Source organism: Agelaius phoeniceus, chromosome 1 (genome assembly GCF_051311805.1).
Source record: "Agelaius phoeniceus isolate bAgePho1 chromosome 1, bAgePho1.hap1, whole genome shotgun sequence".
In the NCBI taxonomy this organism is placed as follows: domain Eukaryota; kingdom Metazoa; phylum Chordata; class Aves; order Passeriformes; family Icteridae; genus Agelaius; species Agelaius phoeniceus.
This window is the reverse complement of record NC_135265.1, coordinates 47,003,930-47,023,320: the sequence shown is the minus strand read 5'-3', so window position 1 is coordinate 47,023,320 and position 19,391 is coordinate 47,003,930. Positions and strand designations below refer to the sequence as shown.

The 19,391-nt window shown below is 46.6% G+C and overlaps 1 protein-coding gene across 3 annotated transcripts; it reads left to right on the top strand.

Moving 5' to 3' along the window:
- The first annotated feature begins 110 nt into the window (after nt 1-110).
- On the top strand, nt 111-19,290 carry SLC6A20 (solute carrier family 6 member 20). 3 transcript variants are annotated; one of them, XM_077178244.1, is made up of 11 exons: nt 111-2,316; nt 10,419-10,559; nt 11,282-11,373; nt 12,062-12,289; nt 13,256-13,366; nt 13,737-13,978; nt 14,851-15,013; nt 15,305-15,509; nt 16,276-16,435; nt 17,453-17,618; nt 18,542-19,290. In XM_077178244.1, the coding sequence occupies exons 1-11, from the start codon at nt 2,313-2,315 to the stop codon at nt 18,689-18,691; spliced, it is 1,662 nt and encodes a 553-aa protein (XP_077034359.1). In that variant the 5' UTR covers nt 111-2,312; the 3' UTR covers nt 18,692-19,290. The 3 variants fall into 3 exon arrangements, with proteins under 3 accessions (XP_077034359.1, XP_077034362.1, XP_054499660.1); XM_077178247.1 differs by having other exon boundaries at nt 111-2,492; XM_054643685.2 differs by having other exon boundaries at nt 111-6,364.
- The last annotated feature ends 101 nt before the right edge of the window (nt 19,291-19,391 follow it).

The window sequence follows — 19,391 nt, the reverse complement described above, 5'->3', positions numbered from 1 at the left end:
TAATAGGAATGTTTTGTATAGCTGTTTTTTTTAATATCTGTAAGAAAGGATCTTGCTAGAAATGAGAATATGTAAATTACAGATTAGTGTTCAAAGCCACGTCGCATCAAACATCTGCAAAAGAGAGTAGCAGTGACAGGGCTGAGGGTGTTTGTGTTACAGAAACTGGCATTTAACAATGTTTTTCTCAGGAGCTGCTTGAACTGAAACGGATCTTTTTTCCTCATTATTTCTTTAACAAGCAAAGCTGTTAAAATTGCTTAACTCAAATCTGCCATACACTTGCAATCTGAGTTCTTCTTTTTTCCCTAAGTTTATGTTTTCATGTTTTCTGCAAGTTCTCCTGTCTTTTGCCTCTCACTGGTTAAGTGAGGTTGGTTTGAGATAAAGTCCTATGCCTGTGGCAGGATGCTATTGCTGTAGCACAATAGTAGAGAGTTATGGGGTGACATCCTCCTCATGCAGTGACAATTAAGGTAATGAAAGGTATTCTTTTGCTCCTTATACAGTCACTAAAATGTTAAGTTCCTAATAGGCATGTACCAAAGAGCCTTTTGGCCTGTGTTTGCTCAGAACAACACGAGTACTTGTCTGGATGAATGTTGTGGTTTTTTCTTCATAATAACACTCACTTTATGAGATCAATTAGTATTTCTAAAATAGCAGGTGAAGGGTGAGAAAAGCCAGAGACTGTCATGACTCTTGCTGGTCTTCTCATCAGTCTTTGGCTCTAGAATACTGACTCTGTGATCATCCTTCATTATCTGTGTAGAAACCATCTCAGCAAGAAAGTACACTGTATATGGCTAGGTCTCAGTGAAATAAGTTGGCTTAGACAAGCATGGTTACACACCTTGTTATCTCCTCAAATGAGTAAGGCAAATCTTGTAAAGAACTGTGCAGGGCAAAATTGAAACTCAGACTTTGATTTCTTGCCTTGCAGATTGCCAGTTTAGCGACTGTGGGATCACTGAGATGCTTGCTTTTTGTGCTGCAGCATGGCTAATTAAAAGTCTTGTGTGGAGCTCTTGGTGGAAAATACATCAAATTTGACAGGTGATGTACCTGTCAAAGAAAACCTGGAGCATTATACAGTTGTGATTTTTTTCTTGAGATAGGTACAATATTTTGAAGATGGAAATGACATCTGAACCTCTCCTGACAGTGCCTGATGTTTCTAAAACTTCACTTCTTTCCTTGAGGTGTAAATTCTAATACTCCATTTAGCAGCCTTTGTTCCTTGTGCTGCTCAAATAGACGTCATCCATTTCTTCCACTTCAGTTGTTAATTCCCTAGGTATGCCTGAAGGGAATGTTTAGAAAGAAAATTCCTGGATGACTAGCTGGTCTGCAGAAATCAGATCTCTTTCAGGCTGGTTGGGGTTTGGTTTTTGGTTTTGTTTTGGTTTTTTTCTTGCAGGCTGAAGAATATGGGAATGAAATCTAGGCATCTCAGCTTTGCTAGTACTGACTCTGACAGCCAACAAACAACCCTATGCTCCAACAGTGACTTCAGTGGTTGTTAATAAATGAGACATCCTAATGAGACCATGTATTAACCAATGATCTTTAACTGTTCATAAAGTACTCATTAACCTGTTTTTCTCTTGTGCCTAATAGCCATTTAAAAAAATGTCCTAAGGTGAGTACTAATACCTACATTGACACTTAACTTGCAAGTGCACTTTTTTGTTTGATATTGAGACTGATATCTTGAACAGCTGAAATTTGGACATTTCCCACATACCTTGCTTTTGGGAATCCCAGTCATCTGCCAGGAGCTTAGATTTCAATCCAGCCAAAACGTTTGTAAGATTCCTTGGTTTGATTTCCCTCTTCTGGCATTATTAAAGACAGGGCTTGACTTTTGTGTGACATGAAGTGCTGTGAAACCACAGTGAAATCTTTACTGCCTCAGGAAGAAAATGTGAATCATGTTGGGATATCAGGTGGCTGAATAGATCAAGCTTAAAAGGTTTGATCTGGTCTAGAAGGATGTGCCTTCTAAAACATTGTGAAGTCATTTGAAGGTAAGTTTGTATATGAGCAGGTAAGAATTGTTATTGTAATTGTTACTGTGGTTATTTTTGTAACTGACTTTGAGCAGAGAATGTGCCTACAGAGTTACCCTGTGATTGTTAATTTTGACAACATCCCAGGGAAGGTGTTGTCCCAGGATTCCTGCCCTGCTCTGGCTGCCCACAGACTCTCCCTGAAGATGTCTAGATGTGCCCTCCTTAACAGGGTCTCCTCTTGGACATATCCTGACACATTAGGCAGCTTCTTTGGAGTCAGCTCTTCTCCAAATAAAGATGGGTAGGTACATGTCATTCTGTTTCAACAGAAAGTTTTGTTTGTTAATTATTTTTTAAATTCTTTTTAGGAACTTGTTGATGTAGTGCCTTGGAGTGTGCAGGACTGTGGCAGGGCAGCTCACGAGTGACAGCTGCTGGTGAATAAGAGAGCTGCCCAGAGACCTCCCCAGAGTGCAGGCAAGCTTTGATAGAGGAAGGGGCAACTGGCAGGTGACAAGCAGAAGAACTGACTGAGTAATCCAGCTATCTTTTAGTGACATGCCAGTTTCTGACTCTCATTTGACACAGATCAGTTTTGAAGTCTGGGTGAATTAGGTACAATTCTAAGAATCCAAACTTTATGGAGTGAGTACCCTAAAAAATCAGACAGTCAGAAGATGGATAGAGCTGTGATGCTAAGGAAAAGCAAGGAAAATAAAAAGAGAGACTGTTTTCAGGCATGCTTTTCTTGGGAGGTTGAGATAAAGTTAAACAGTTTTAGGGGTGTTTGAGAGGCTGGAAATAACTTCAGGGTAGAGGCCTTAAAGGCATCATCTACAGTTTGGAGCTAAGCAGCAAGTAGTAGTGATAAACTGGAAGGAATAATTGTAATCCTAGTAACTGCTTAGAGGAGTAACTGTAACCTCCAATTACTCATAGAGCAATTGCCCAACACTTGTCATGGCCTATGAGTTGTCAAAATTCCAGATGGATTATTTCTTTCTCCTAAGGTAAGGAAACAGGCATCTTAGGGTAGCTACTGTCAACAGTGAATCCCAACAGAAAACCCATATGTAGAAGCTGCTACTCCCTTGTCTGCATATCTGCTTCCCATGACAGCATCAGTAAATACATGCAGAGGCTGCAGACACTCCATGCCTTTGCTTTGATTGTCATCTGACACACTAGCAGATACACACTAGCAGTGTTTGCATCTGGAAGTGAGTTCCTCCAGGAACTGAAGATACTGAACACCAGAGCTGCTGACACTTTGTCCCCCTCCCATGTCTGGCTCATCAAGGAAAGCCCAGAGGGTTTATTTTTAAATTTAAGTGGTATAGTGATACATACTGGAAGTAGCATAATAAAGGTCCAGGCTACCTCGTAGAATTTCTTCCCTTGTTTCTATGACTTTTGCCAATCAAACTATTGAGCTTCTCTCCCACCCTGAAATCATTGTCCCCAACCTGTTGTTAGGACCCCAGATTCCCTTTTTGTCTGCATTTTAGGTAGCTGGGAGAGGCATTTGGCTTTTCACTGTACTGGCATCAAGAGACACAAGACCAGGGTTTTTCGTTGATATCTTCACTTAAGTTCTTGAGGTTTTGCTTCAGTGAGAAATGGGATTCTTTGCTTTGTTTATCAGCTTCTGACTTGGTTTACATAGGGCAATTCTTCTGGGCAGTCCCATCAGTCCCTGGTCTGCTGTGCAGATGAACCCCTTCCCTTCTCAACCACTGCCAAACCCCACATCTCAAATTTGTTAGGTACTGGGAGAAAAAATTCTTTCTAATCCTTCTTTAATATGAGCAGTGCCATGATCAAAATTTCTTGCATATGTCTATTAGAGGCTTATCTTTGTCCCTAAAGATAAAGCCAAGCCCTTCCCTAACCCAAATGAAAGCAGTTCAGAGGAGATAAAATCATGAACAACATCAGAAATAGCATATTGATGATCTGAAATGTACATAGAAAGTCCCACAGCAAGAATTCTTGCATGTTGTCTGTTTAAATACATTTAAATATATTTAAAGTGTGTGTCCCAAGGAGCCAGTAGATGACAGGCACTTTGCTGGGTGCCTATGTGCTTGACCACCTTTAAAAAAACTCACAGTAGTCTGTGATCTGAGCTACTGATGAGACTGACATTTGTGACAGAGGCAAGGATTCATCTCATTCCACCTGAACTTCCTGATCTGGCCTGACCCGAGATGAGGACATCACACGTCTCTGCCTGCACAATCTCTTCCAGTCCATTAGTAAACTAGTTTGAAATGTAATGGGAAGGAGGTACAGAGCCAAGGAAATCTTTAACTTGATGATGCTCATCAGTAGGAGTAATCTATTCACACAGAAGCAACCCAAGTGGTAGCAATGTGCTATTTTTTAAGGCTGTCCCGTCAGCAAATTATTTAATACTGTAAGCTATTTATACACATAATTTATAATAAATCCCACTGCTAGGGACAGGCATTTGACTTTTTACTAATTTGTGAAAGTTTTCCTGATGTGGGACAACTCACATTCTCTGTGTGTGTCTTTCAGTTTAACAGCTTATGCATTTAAAATTACCTTGGATTATTCCTTCCAGCAGAATTCTGGGTTATACCCATGGGACAAATTGCCAGGGCTATCTGGCATGCTGCAGTTCTGCAAGCAAGACAAGAACTGCGTGGATACTGCAAAAAAAATCACAAACTCCCTCAAAACTACAGGCAGCTTTGGCAAACCCTGATGTTTTCCAGTGAGAACTTAGATCTCTAGCACCACTAAAGCACACCCCAAAGAATGGATGCACTTACAGGAGATGTGTACCATCACCTGCTTTAGCAGACACAAAAGTGGTGTCCCACTTTGTGACTTTGGTAATACAGGTGGCTGGTCAGCAGGTCCACCTGAGTGCTGCTGCTGGGCTCAGCAGCACTGCAGGACACACTCTGCAGTTCAGGCTCCTGTCCAGAGCCCCCAGGGTTGGAGTTCTCACCCATACCCACAGCTGCAGGCTTTGGCTGAGCCAGTGCCCAATGGGATGCTGGATCAGCACACCCAGAACTGGCTGGGACCAAATTCCTGGTGCTGGAGGAATGAGACTGACAGCATCTGAGTGAGTCATACTTGTAAATTGATCCTGAAAGGTGCCCTGGAAAAACCCCATTTAAACAGAGGAAGGAAGGTGAGTCCCTGGAGTTGCTCAGCTACTTTTTATTGCTGCAGACGCTGCTGGCAGCCTCCTTCGCTGGGAGACCTGTCCAAAGTGGTTGAGCTCAAAGTGTACCTTGGCAGGGGCCCAAACACACAGGGTTCATGTTCAGACATGGCACCTCAGTGTGCCTTCAGATGACCCAAAGGCCCCCTGGATCCTTCTGCCTCCACAATGGTCACAGGCACCTTTTCCCCCTGGCCTTTGTGTTTGGTCCCTGCTGCTTGAAAGTATTTTAGAACAGCAACCCCTCAGAAAAGTTCACCTGCAGCAGTGGGGTTTGAGCATGAGGGTGAATGAAAAGAGACTGGCTGTTTCACTCTGTCACACACATGCAGAGTATGTAGAGGGGAAGCATTATTCCAGGAGGGTCAAACTTGAGTGTTGTCAGGTGTGTACTAGGGTGGGGACCTGCAGGGCTGATAGGACTTGTTTCAAGGCCACTTTTGGAACTGGGGAGTGTGCTGGGTTGGTTGAGGTGAGCACCAGGGCACAGTGATAGGATGTCTGAGGATTCTGTTTATTATTACCCTAAAAGCACTGACAGTCTCTAAACCCAGTCCTAATTGTGTGGGAACCCCTCTTCTGTGCAATCAAATTCAAGCTGGTGCCTCATGCACATGAATGGCACTCGGTAGGAAGGGAGCCCTGTGGGGAAGGAGTGTCCCATTTCCAAAACCAAACTTCAGCCCCAATGTTATTTCCTCACAGCTTCAAGTTGGCATGTGAGTTACTAAAAATCCCTCAGCTCACATCCTTCCCAGTCAAGACCCAAGCAGCTATTCACCCAAAGTACCAATTTTATAGTTCTGTGTGTGTCTATAATCTATTTACCAGCATTCCTATTTCAGTATGTGCCTGTTAATAAGATTAGTAATTAAAAAGCTTGATAGGAATTGGCAAGCACAGCTCCTCCGCCTTTCCCTCCCCTCCGAGCCGGACTGGCGTGGAGTGTGAGGCACGGTTGGCAGAGTACCTGAGGGAGTGAAGGCAGGAGGCTCTGCTGCAACCTCTGCCGGCAAGAAAGCAATGGAGAAATCCAGACCCTTATGGGACAATCCCCTGCAGTTTGTTTTCGCCTGCATTTCCTATGCTGTGGGGCTGGGAAATGTGTGGAGGTTTCCATACTTATGCCAGATGTATGGAGGAGGTAAGTGGGGTTTACATTTTCTTGCTTCCCTCCAGGAGGAGTGGGGCAAGATTTAAGTGCAAAAGTATGTTGTCCATGTTCGTGCTCTGTCCACCCAGCAAGGTCCAGGGCAGAGAGAAGGTCTGGCTTTCTGTTGTTGTGCAATCTGTTTTATTGTGGCTTTATTTTATGTATTCTTTAGCATTAGGTTTTTACCTGACAGCTGCCCCAGTATAGTGGCATTGTTTCCTGTAAGTGCAATGAAACAGTGAGAAAGTCCATGTTTTCTAAAAATACTGAGGTAGAGTGAGAGATACAGATCCACATAGTATTCATTTATTATATTTTTGTCCCACTGAATCACTTTGAAGGTGTCAGAAAGTGGTTCATGTTCTTGTACATTCACCTATGGGGACTTGGAAAATATTGAGAAGGGGAGATGATTATACTGATTTAACTTAAAGATCAGCTGTATTATTTCAAGTACCCGTCATTAATATCTTTTATACAAAGCTTTGCTTTAGGAGATGATAACTTGACTGCAAATCTGCCTTGAAGTTGAAGCCTTGGCTGAAATGCCTTAATCAACAGGGGTTTCATAGCTAAAGCCTCCCGGGAACCTTTGGAAATAAGGAATAAATTGATTTGTCCTCCAAAAATAAATAAACCAACCAAAAAGACCTCAAAACCCTCTTTAAAAGTTATCCTCCTCCTGGGTCCAAACTGAAGAAAGATGATATTTGTGGCATATATGAGCCACAGCTGTTCTTCTTTAGAAATGAAAAGTCAGATAATTAGATTAATTAAAGACCATTATTAATAATTCGTCTAGTATACAGCTACCACAGTTTTGAAGAATCTTTAGAAACAGGCTCTCTGTAAGACAAGTTTTTTTACTTCTTCATACTTCATCTGTTGACATGGCTGGGGACCCATCTCAATCTTGAATTAAGGGACATGATGAGCATCTGCCTTATCTACTTCTGGCCTCCTTCTGCCTTTTCTTCCTTTCAGGAAGAAACACTGAGATGTTAAACAGCTTTTTGCTTTTATGCTTATTTTGCTGGCTTGTAGCTTACTTCTGAATGCACTTGTGGTGGTAACAGTTGGTTCATGCTGCTATTTGGAAAGCCATCTCAGGGCTGAGACTGCATCAGAGCTATCCTATGGGATCAGGTCAGAAAAATGCAGATAATATGGTGGTGAAGTGTCAGTAGAAGATAGATGCTGCAGTGGCTGAAACTTTCTTAGACAGTTCAGATAGCAGAAATTATAGATGTGCTGTAATCTTGTGTATATTCCCCTCCATATGCTTTAAGGGTAAAGACTTCATATCTGACACTGAACTCTAGCACAAAGCTTAAAATGTGTTTCTGTACACAGTCAAACTGCACGTGATCAGTTCGCTAGTTCCCATCATGGCAGACATCCTGAAGGGCAGCAAAACTCTGACTTTTGGGCAGCTTTGGGTCATTCTTTTAATCAGCCATCTGTATTGTGATGAAAATTCTCTGAAAGGTGGTGAAAATTCTCTGAAATGTAACCAAAACTGGAACGTTTGGTTAACCTGAATAGAAGCTTAAATAAGCTTCCCTGCTCATTGCAAGGGCTTTGGACTAGATGATCTTTAAAAGGTGCCTTCCAACTCAAACCATTCTATGATACACCCAAGAATTTTCTAAAAGCATGTTTTATGAGAATGTTTTTCTATTATTTTTCATTATATTTTCCATTGTTTTTCTCTTTACCACTTATATTTATGTGGGGAAAGGCAGCTCTTTCTATTGTGAAATTAAAACTCCTGACAGGAGGTTTTGCTTTTCTTAATTGTTTTATCCACTGCCCTCTTAAAGAGGATTCTGTGGCTTTCCTGGGGTTCACAAAACCCACGCATACAGAACATCGTTTCAGGAACTTAAAAGGTGGCTATGTCAGGCTCTGGGATTAACTAGGGGGGCGCCAGCTTGTTTGGCATCTTCCTTGCAGTAAAGCACGGAGCCAATCCCTGTCCTGCCCAGCAGGGCAATCGGGCCCTTATCGCGGATGATGCTGAGTATTTGTAACCTGAGTATTTGCACTTTGTAACCTGTCATTCTGTTCATCAGCAGTTTCCCTTCTTCTCCTTCTCCTTGCTTTCCTGCTGGGAGCATGACCTGAGCAGAGCAGGGTGCATGCACCCCTTGTAGGTGCAGCTCCTCTGTCCCTAAGCAGGCTGGGCCAGGCTCCAACGAGGCTGGGCCGGGTCTGCAGCGGGGCTGGTGCTCAGCAGCGCTCAGCCCTGGGCGAGGAAGCCCCCGAGCACCAGGCAAGAGCCTGAGCAGGGCCGAGGGTGCCACTGGCCAAGCCCAGGGCCTTGAGCAGAGCCACGGCACACTCTGCACCTTTTGCCAGCTACAGGGATCTGTCCTGGGGCTGGTTTGTGCAGACAGCTGGCACCGGAGGGAGCAATGCCTGGTGTCAGTGAGCGGGAACTTGAGTAGAGCTGATTCCCAGCTGACAAGGAGCTGGTTTATTGGCTGCCCAGAGTCACTTGTGTGAGCCGTTTTGGTTCTCCTCTTTGGGAAGAGTAGCACTAGGAGCAAGATCTGTGTGCAAACAGGATGCAGAGCAAGGGGCAGGGGCTTAGCCCTGGCACCCCCAGCTGTGGGGGGACACTGGGGTGAAGAACAAGCCTGAAGGCATTTCTCCTCCTTGCCAGTTGGCACAGTCAATGCCAAACATGTGGCAGCGCTGCTGGGAGGGTGGAAAACCTTTGCAAGGCCTAATGCTGATTCCCCTGTGGTAGATGGCAGAGCTGCCTCAGTGGCTGCTGGGGCAGCTCGCACCCCACCGGCACAGAGCGGCTGCGGGAGCTCTTAAACCCTCGACGGCTCCCTTGTGGCAGAGGAAGTTATCTAACAGAGTAACAAAGGGGTTGTTAATAACAAGAGAGCTGGGAGGTGGGAAATTAATTCCCAGAATAAACCGGATTATTGCTCTGTGTTTATTTCCAGGTCTTTGCCTCAGTCGCTGCATGGAGTTCATTCCTCCACAGCGCTGCACAGAGCCCATTGCAAGGAATGTTAATGCCACAGATTAAATCCTAAATAAGAGATATTTACGTAAATATTTTGGCTTGCTGTAAAAAGGGAAGCAGGGAAGCCTTCACAAAAATCCAGCTTTTGACTCAGTCAGCAGCTCTTTCTGAAGTGAGCCCCAGGTTGAATACAAGGATTTTATTTTTTTCTGGCAGAAATTTAAGCCAGAGCACATCCTGATTGCCAGACAAGAAGGTACTTTTCCTTTCCTCGCTGTCAACCTTCTCACTCCTGCTGTTCCTCTTCCACAGGAGCATCTCTGTGGCTCTCCATGTGCAGGGAAGCAGGGATGAGCAGCCCCATCCAGGAGACTCAATGCCTGTGTCCCAGGGTCTGCTCCCAGGCTGGGAGGAAAGGCTCTGGGGGAAAAGCCTTCATTCATTTGCTGGTGCTTGTGGGCTCAGGATGGGCATTTGGGAACTTTTTTGTTTGGTTTTTTGATTGTTTTTTTATTTTTAAGCAAGGCCAGACTTTAATATGTAACTCAAAACTCTCTGTTTGACACAGACATTGCTGTTACCTTTTCTTTGAGCACTTTGGCTGTGCAGCAGAACACCCCACACTGAAGTAAATCTTTCCCTCATCCTCTTTGTCTCATTATGGGTTACAAGGTTTCGCAGGTGGCTGGTTACCCTTTAACAGCCCCAGCCCCCAGCATTGCTCAAGCCGCCCGGATGCATCTGGGCAGTGCTGCCGCACAGCAGGGCCGCCTAACACAGTTTAACAGCAGAAACCCCAGCCCTGCCAAGTCCCTGCAGAAAATTCCCTGTGCCCAAGCAGTCAGCGCCCACCAGCCTCTGGGACTCTGCCTGAAACCTCTGTGAGATGTCCTTCAGGACTGGGCCATACCCTCAGTACTCCAGGTACCGGGACAGGACCAGGACCAGGCCAGCCAGCCTCTGGGGCACTGACAGCATGACTTGAACACAAATAGGGCAAAGTGGTGTTTATCTTGCTGCTGATCTGCTGAAGGCTGACTGTTGGGTTTGTTCTCCCAGGTGGCTTTTTGATCCCATACCTCATCATGCTGATTGCCGAGGGGATGCCCCTGCTGTACTTGGAGCTGGCTGTAGGGCAGCGCATGAGGCAGGGCAGCATCGGCGCCTGGAAAATAATAAGTCCCTACCTCTGTGGTGTTGGTATGTTCTCAGTTTCCATCTTTGTTTTCCAGCATGCAGGGAACCTGGGTGATTTTAGATTGGAGAGCTTTGTCTTTCAGAAAAAACCCAGGTGAGAGCTCAGGTTTTACTGGGTTTCACCAGGCTGAGCAAAGACAGACACCTCATGGCATGCATTTATCCTGTCCCTTGTTGGGCACTGGGGCTTGCTGTGTTGGGTCTGGATTCAGAGGTGTGAGTTCCCCTGCCCTCAGGCAGACTGCCAAAATCATGTTGTGAAGGCCAGTGCTAAACCCAGCCCTTGGGGCTGCCTACACTGAGTTTTGACCCAAAGAGCACCTTCCCAATAAGCTCAACATGAGTGATAAAATGGTGCCCTAATTTCCTGCTGTTCCAGTCTACCATTTACCAATGTCCACTCTTGGCTACATTTTTATATTATTAAATTACCCTGAAAACCCAAGCTATCATTAATTTGCATAAGCACACTTGTTTTTTTAATGATACATGGAATAATTCATTCCTCATGGCCCAGAGTATCAAATCCAGGTCAGGATAGTCCTGGTGGGAGGAGGAGGCACTGACTGCAGTGTCAGGGACATGCCCTGTGCACATGGCTGTGCAGGGACAAAGCCTCTCCTGTGTCAGCCATGGTGGTGCTGCTCCCACATCCCACAGATGTTGTGGAGCCCTGGGAATTTTGGGGTTTTCTGCTGACCAAGTGTCTCCCTCCATACCCACAGGAGTTGCCAGTGTTGTCGTCTCCTTCTTCCTCTCCATGTACTACAATGTGATAAATGCCTGGGCCTTCTGGTACCTCTTCCACTCCTTCCAGGTGTGTGGGCTCCCAACAGCCCAGCTTGGCCCTGCTATGGCTGTGGAGGGTCACAGTGGCTTTTCCTAGGTGCTGGATGTTGCATGGCACCATTGTCAACTGGGAATGGGGAGGTGAAAGGGTGTCAAAAGCTTCAGAAACCCAGGGCTTTGCTGCAGGGAAAAGTTAGGCAGTGATGTGGTCCTCCCAGAGACATTGGCTGTTGTCTTCTCCTCACCATGGAATTCAGGTCAAGGCCAGGCTTGACTTTGGTCACATGTGCCTTGGTGCAGCGTGCCCTGCATCCTGGGATGGGCCTGTCTGATGTCGGGGGAGAGGTTGGTCCCATGGTAGATGCTTGGAGAGTGTCACCTCCAGGGGAGAGGGTTAAAGAGGCTCAGTCCCTGGGGAGAGAATCAGTCTGGTCATCCCCAAGGAAGAGGCACAGAGTTGATCTGTCCTTGGGTAGGGGAGTTCAGAAAGGGTCATCCCCAGGGGAGAGGATCAGAAAGCATCAGTCCTTAGGGTGAGGGTCATTGCCAAGGGAGATTGTCAAAAGAGATCATCCCCAGGGGAGAGGGTCATCCCCAACCACACAGAGAGAAGCAAGCCCGGGCAGAAAGCTGTCCTTGCCATCATCCTCCTCCCTGTTCCCCACTGGCACCTCGGCTCTCCCTGCCATGCCCTCACTCATGGCCCTTCCTGCCAGGACCCACTGCCATGGGCCACCTGCCCCCTCAACAGCAACCGCACGGGCTACGAGGAGGAGTGTGAGAAGACTTCATCCACGCAGTACTTCTGGTACCGGCAGACCCTGAACATCTCCCCGTCGCTGGAGGCCAGCGGCAGCATCCAGTGGGAGCAGGCGCTGTGCCTGACGCTGGCCTGGCTCGTGGTTTACCTCTGCATCCTCCGCGGCACCGCCTCCACCGGCAAGGTGAGAGCGGGCACAGCCCTGCCGAGCCCGGGCGGGACGTGCGGGGCGCTGACGGGCAGCGGGGAATGGCTGCTGCTCCTCGGGATCAGGTATCCCCCCGAGCACCGAGCTCTGCTGCCCTGTCAAGGTGCAGCTGAAGCAGGATCAATCACAGCGCTGATACTGAAAAAGTAACCCGGAGAAGTCCTTTAAGCACAGCAGCTCTCTCTCATGGGCAGTTGTCAGGCTGCTGGCCATGAGGAAAGCTGCCTGCCCCAGCAGAGGCGTGTCAGGAGACGTCTATTCCTTGATCTTTGCAAGAAAAACAAGACATCTACTGGGCATTTTTTGCTTGCTTTTTATTCACAGCAGAAGTTATGAGGAAGTGGGGAGAAAAACCCCAATGTCCTGGCTGAGCCTGCACTAAGCAGCAAGCTGAGGGCTGTAATCCCCAAATCGTCTTAGCCAAATACAGAAAGCCAAGAGACTGTAAACTAGGAATAACCTCTTAAACTTGCTGCAACTGATTCAATTAAATTTTGATTCAATTTGATTAAATTCAAGTTTTATTTTGACCTTTTATGAGCTCTGCTTGCCTTCCTTATAGAGCAAACATGATGATGACGATGATAATGATGATGTGATGATCACCTTTGCCTAATGAGTTTTTGATAGATGGTTGTGAACTGGTGTTATGCCACCAAATGATGTAGAACTGAGTTTGCTGCAAATATTTTAGATTTTTGTTTGATTTCCAGTCTAAGAGAAGACACTTGGAATAGTAGCACAGGTCTTCAGGATTATTAAAAACTTGTTTCCCTAAAATGTAAATCTAAAGTTAGATTTGTCTGATAATGTTTCGTTAAAGATTAATATCAGGATAACAAACACATTAATGGAAATTATTTAGGTAAAGTGAGACTGACATAGCAGATTAGCTTTGTCTTACATATTCTTTAGACCAAGGTCTTTACCCTCTTTCCCCAGGTCGTCTATGTGACAGCCTCTTTGCCATACTGTGTTCTCATCATATACCTCATCAGAGGATTAACACTTCATGGAGCTGTGAATGGGCTTGTCTACATGTTCACACCAAAGGTACAGAAAAACTGTATTGAATTCTTCAGGAAATGTTATTGGTTACTGGGCACAGAAGTTTTTAAAAGGTCTTGGTCCTTCTTTTTTTTATACTGAATTTTTGCTGCAGTAACATAGGTCTGGCAGCTGGGAACCTCAGCTGGGAATGGCTGGAGGCTGCCATGGTGCCCACAAGCAGCTTGCTTTTTCCTGCAGAAAAAGACCTTCCTGTTAGCATAACCTGTTGCTTCCAGTCAGGGCAGTAACCCTGCCCAAAACCACCCCTGACCTGTAATGAGTGCACAAAGGGCCCCATCCCTGCAGGCTGGAAGGGGCAGTGCTGGGCACTTGGTGGAACTTCGTGGTTTTGCTCTCTCATCTGCCTTTGCAGCTGGAGCAGCTGTCGAACCCCAAGACCTGGATCAGCGCTGCCACGCAGATCTTCTTCTCACTGGGCCTTGGCTTTGGCAGCCTCATCGCCTTCGCCAGCTACAACGAGCCCTCCAACAACTGCCAGAGACACGCCATCATCGTGTCCCTCATCAACAGCACCACCTCCATATTCGCCAGCATCGTCACCTTCTCCATCTACGGCTTCAAGGCCACCTTTAACTACGAGAGCTGTATCAACAAGTAAGAGCCCTCTGTTTCACTGGTTTTCACTGCATGCTGTTCTGGGGCAGCTGAAGGGGGAGGTAAATAAATAACAGCACGCAGCTCTGCCAGCACTGCCCCAAGACCAGAGCTGATACTGCTCTAATAAAGCTAAAGGAGCTATTCAAAGCGATGAAGCCTGAGATGAAAGGTCAGAAAGCTTTGCCTTTTGACACCTGGGTGCTGCTTCCAGGCACAGGCCTGGTCAAGAGGGTGAGTTTGCCTGGGCAAGTCATAGAGGAACTTTCCCCTGTGTTCTTGTCCTGGCCTGTGCTCCAGGGAGTGTGGGGGAAGCTGATAAATAAATGCAGCGATGATCAGATCCCCTTTTTAAAGGCTCAGCCCTTAAGTTCCACAAGTTCATCCTCCTTGGCTGTGATGCTCTGCAAGTGCCCAGCAGCCTGCAGGATTGTGTCCTGTAGCTGCAAGCTTGCGTGCAGTCCCTGGCACAGGGCCCACGTCAGTTACACATTTACTCATATTTTTAGAGCTTTCAATCCATCTGTTGATCAGAGAGGAAACCAAGCTGCTAGTCCTTGCTTGTTGACAAAAGACTTTAAAGTTGGTGGGGTGTGGACGTGAGACCGCAGGGCAAAGGGGAAGAGACACCAGGCAGCACTGGCCAGCTCCCAAGATACCTGCCTGGGAGCAGCAGTGTGGGCACAGGAGCTGCTCCCTGCAAGGCACAAATGAGAACAAGGTTGCCAGTGTCCCAGCACTGTGCTGGAAGTGCTGCTCTCACCCAGGGACACTGAAGCCCTGGCACCAGCAAAACATTCCCCTGGGGCTGATGGAGAAAAGGGATGGGGCTCTGGGCCTGAAAGCCATTAAATTCCTGTAATCCTTCCCAGGGTGATCCTGCTGCTGCTGAATGCTTTTGACCTGGAGGAAGGCTCTTTAACAGCAGACAACCTCAATGAGATGAAAGATTACCTCATGGCCACCCACCCAGAGGAATATGCCCAATTAGCACCACAGATCAAAAACTGCAGCTTGGAAGCAGAGCTAGACACGGTGAGTTGCACCACTTTGTGGTGTCTCCTTTGCTCCCATTGAGCCCAGGAGCTGCCTGGCCAGGACTGGGGATCATTTCTACACCTCAGGATGGGGCAGGGGCTCGCTTGGGTCATTAGCATCCAGTGTCCGTGCAGTTGGGACAAACCAGTGAAGACCTTACCTGCCTTTGCTGTACACAACAGCTCAGGTGTACATGGTCACGGCACAGAGTCACTCTCTTTTGTCCTATGTCCTTTATTGAGCTGAGGAGCTGCCTGCAACTCAGTTTTCTCCCCTTGTCTCCGTCAGGCTGTCCAGGGGACGGGACTGGCATTTATAGTCTATTCAGAAGCGATCAAAAACATGGAGGTGCCCCAGCTGTACTCCGTGCTCTACTTCTTCATGCTGCTGATGCTGGGCATTGGCAGCATGCTGGGGAACACGGCTGCCATCCTCACACCGCTGACCGACAGCAGGGTCATCGCCTCCCGCTTCCCCAAGGAGGTGATCTCGGGTAAGCACCTGCCAGGCTGCTCACAGGCCACACAGGGAGCACCTCTGTGAGTGTGTGTGTGTGTGTGTGTTTGCACAAGCTGTGGTGTCCACTGCCATTGAGTGAAGTGCCACTCCACTCTCTGACCTCGGGTGGAGCAGGGAATAGCAAATACGCTGCTGGAAGGGTTTGCCTGCCCTTGTGAAATCCTGCCCATCCTGTGCAGGCCTTTCCCTTGGGAGCTCCCAAAGCAACAGGGCAGTCATGGGTGTGTATTTCCAGGCTTCCCGACACACCTCAGCTCCTTCAGACTCGCGTCTCCTGACTGGTGAAGCTCAAAGGGAGGATACAAATGGCAGCATAGTTGCAGCAAGCAGCTGTTCAGTCACATTGCCAGTATCCCAACTATGAACCACCTCAGCCATTGGTCAAAAGAGATAAGTGTCCTTTCTGGGCATGGAAATCAGTTTTAAAAAACTTGTTTCAGCTGGACGCCCAGCAGCAACAGCAGATGCTGCATGCACGTGTGACATGGCTGTAGCTAATATTTGGCTGTCTTGGCCATGTCTAGGATGATGTGCTGTGACTGTGCAGGTCTAAAGAGCAGCAGTTTAATAACAGTCACACATGCTAAGGGGCAGGTCTTTTCCACAGGGAAAAGAAAATTCTTCTCCTCAGAGAGCTGCTCAGCAGAAATCCCACCAGCTTGTTAGTCACAACAAGTGTGACATTTTCCCTACACAAACTTCCAGGTGTAATGGCAGGATCCCTGTTTTTATCCACACAGGTGTTGTGTGTTTCGTGAATTGTATAATTGGCCTGATCTTCACCATGGAGGCTGGAAATTACTGGTTTGACATCTTCAACGACTACGCAGCCACCCTCTCGCTGCTGCTCATCGTGCTGGTGGAAACCATCGCTGTGTGTTACATCTATGGCATAAGGAGGTAAAGCTGGAGCCCTGCTTCCTTCATAGTGTCACAGCTGGGGAGCAGCCACGGGCCAGGAATAGAAATATTGCCTTGGGATGAATATTTTTTCCTGTGCTATAGGACCAGCAAGGGGATGAGGGTCTCCCCTGCCCTGCAGACCTCTTCTGGGGCCCTGGCTCAGGGCTGTGAGGGGCCAGGCTGGGCTGACAGGGCAGTACTAAGGAGTTGTACACACAGCTCCCTGCTCTTGTCTTTGGTCTCAGGAGCAACTTCTGCCAAAACTCTGCTCCTCCCATGACAGGAGTTCAGCACGAGCACAAGAGTGCCAGTAAGTCTGGTTTCAAAGGTGGTCACCTCGCACATTGTTTGTCTCCCAAGTCAATCCTTGTGGGTAAAAGGAAGCTCTGGAACCAGGAGAAGTTTTGAACAGCAGAGGCATTTGAAAATAGCTGAAAGGAAAGGCTTCAGCATTTGCTTTGTTAGTCTGCCAGCACAGAGGGTGTCCAGGCACATATGTGGGTATTTCCTCCCTGATGAATTCAAAGCATTTGAGTAAGATCCAGGTGTCCTGTGAGATTTTAGGTACCATTCCCAGTGTCAGTACTTCCCCTAAGACAGTCAGGTAACAGCACTGAGAACACTCAGCTACACAAACCCAGCTGTTTTCTCCACAGTACTACAGCATCATTCTTTCTCTCTGTCAGCTGACACTAGTAACAGCCCAAGCTTATGCTTCAGGCAGAACTTTCTTGTTGTAACTATTTCTAGCTACTCTCTGCAGCTTGGGATTCTCTTGGAAGCCTCACTGTCTTTGTTGACTTCCCCCTCACTGTGATTATAGTGAGCCAGCTTTTCAGATAATTCTCTGCTCATTTGTGGTCAACTGTACACCCCTCTCTCATCTGGCATCCTCAATTCTGTAGGCAGCTTTTGAAGTAACTCAGAACAAGGTATTCATCAAGTATCTGTAGCCAGTCTCAAAAATATGTGTTCGGTTTTCTTCACAAAAATGTTTGGTTTTCTTTTGAACAGATTTGAGAAAGATCTTTACACCATGATTGGACACAAGCCAAACTGGTATTGGAAAATTATGTGGGCTTTTGTTAGTCCACTGCTTATTATAAGCCTATTTATTTTTTACCTCACCGACTACATCCTCACAGGAACATTGCAATACCAAGCATGGGATGCCACACAGGTAAGAGTTTTGGGGCTGGGCTTTTTTTCTGTTTTAGACCTTCCTTATTTCCTGCAAGGATACAAGCTTCTAAGCTTCTAACTACACTCTCCCACAAAATGGCGTTCTGAAAGCGAGTAGCTGGAGTCAGAGCCATCCCTTAATTTCGTGGAAAGGAAAACCAGGGAAAACTTGACTTAGTGATGATGCAGTGATTCTGTAGAATCAACTAATTTCCCTCTGTGATTCTTAATCAACCCTTCATAGAATTAAATTTCATTCATGTTGAAGACCCAAATATCATCTTTAAAAATACACTTTAAAACCCCCTACTTTTAAAGCGTATTTACTTTGAACAAAATTAGTGGTACTTTAGGAGAGCTGAGCTGCTGCTAGAATAGTTTTCCTAATTTCCATACACATTTTTCTTCATGGCCAGGACACTTTCTTAAGAATACTGGCCTGTGCATTTGTCACAGAGCAATTACTAATGGATAAGCAATCACTGGTTTTGTAACATTTTGTGGAAATGTTTCCATCATGCAGGAACAAAGCACATAACTGTTCTCATGTCATGGCCAATTTAGGACTCATGGCAGGCCTGGCCTGTTGACTGGGTGTCAGCATGAGCCCACAGGCTCCAGGAGAGCAACAGAGCCCTGACAGAGGTCAGGGCCCAGCCACCTCATTAAGAAACACAAATCAAGCCAAAATCTGCTCTTTACCAAAGCTTGCAGAAGTTTCCCCCAATCCTGTTGTCAGCAGCTCTGTTCTTGTCAGTTTTCAGTGTGTGTGGTTGGACAGAGAACACCGAGGGCAGCTGTGAGCTGCCACAGACTGCAAATGCTTCTCAGAGGTCCTGCTTAGGTCCATACACACAGCTCTGCTCCTAGCCCGACTCTGGGACAGATCCCACAGATCCAACTCTGTTTTCTCCCTTGCAGGGCCAGCTGGTGACCAAGGATTACCCAGGCTATGCCCTGGCGGTGATCGGGCTGCTGGTGGCATCATCCACCATGTGCATCCCCCTGGGAGCACTAATGACTTTTGTAAGGAAGAGACTGAAGAGGGAACGAGTCTCAACTGTTGCATGAAAGCTGACAGCTGGATTTGGGAGGACCTTACCCCCATCACCAGTGACCGGGCACTTCTGGAAGACAGCAGCAACCATTATTTGTAGCAGCTACTTATAGAGTTGAGAATGGTGGGTGCTATATTGACCAAAAAGTGCTCTTGAGAAGTTCCACAATGGTTTGGGGAAAAAAAAGCTCTTCTGTAACAAGATGAAGCTTTAAAGCGGCCTCTGTAAGAGGTGAGAAGGAGAAGAGCAGCTCACAAAATGCCAGCTAGCACAAATTAACCAGCACATCAGCCCATTACACGTTAGGTGATTCTTTTCCACTGTTGTAGCACTGCCGGTGTGGAAACATGAACAACCAAGCATGTTCCTGCACCAATTTACCAGCAAATGCCCCCAAACCATTCAAGACACTTAAGCATACTCATTGTTTGAAATGACATCTGTATTTCATAAACAGGTGAAACTGGTGAAGTCTGGCAATGAGAATGTGACAATTGCTTTGCTACATGGGAATAATCAGCAGGATGGCACTGGGAGATAAATGTGGCCAATGTGGCTTCTTTTATACTTGTGTCCAGCAAAGCAGTGAATATATATATTTATATTTGCATATATCTATATATATGCACACATATGTGTGAGCTGCACAAGTTCTCCCACCTCCAGAAGTAAGCTTCCAATTCCAGCGTGCAACTGTGCGCTGTGCTGTACTT

What these genes read in the sequence shown, in the direction of transcription:
- SLC6A20 (XM_054643685.2), top strand. Translation starts at nt 6,244, where the DNA reads ATGGAGAAATCCAGACCCTTATGGGACAATCCCCTGCAGTTTGTTTTC. An exon ending in TCTACATGTTCACACCAAAG is followed by an intron (nt 13,367 to 13,736) that starts GTACAGAAAAAC and finishes CTGCCTTTGCAG; the next exon opens with CTGGAGCAGCTGTCGAACCC. An exon ending in CCCCAAGGAGGTGATCTCGG is followed by an intron (nt 15,510 to 16,275) that starts GTAAGCACCTGC and finishes TTATCCACACAG; the next exon opens with GTGTTGTGTGTTTCGTGAAT.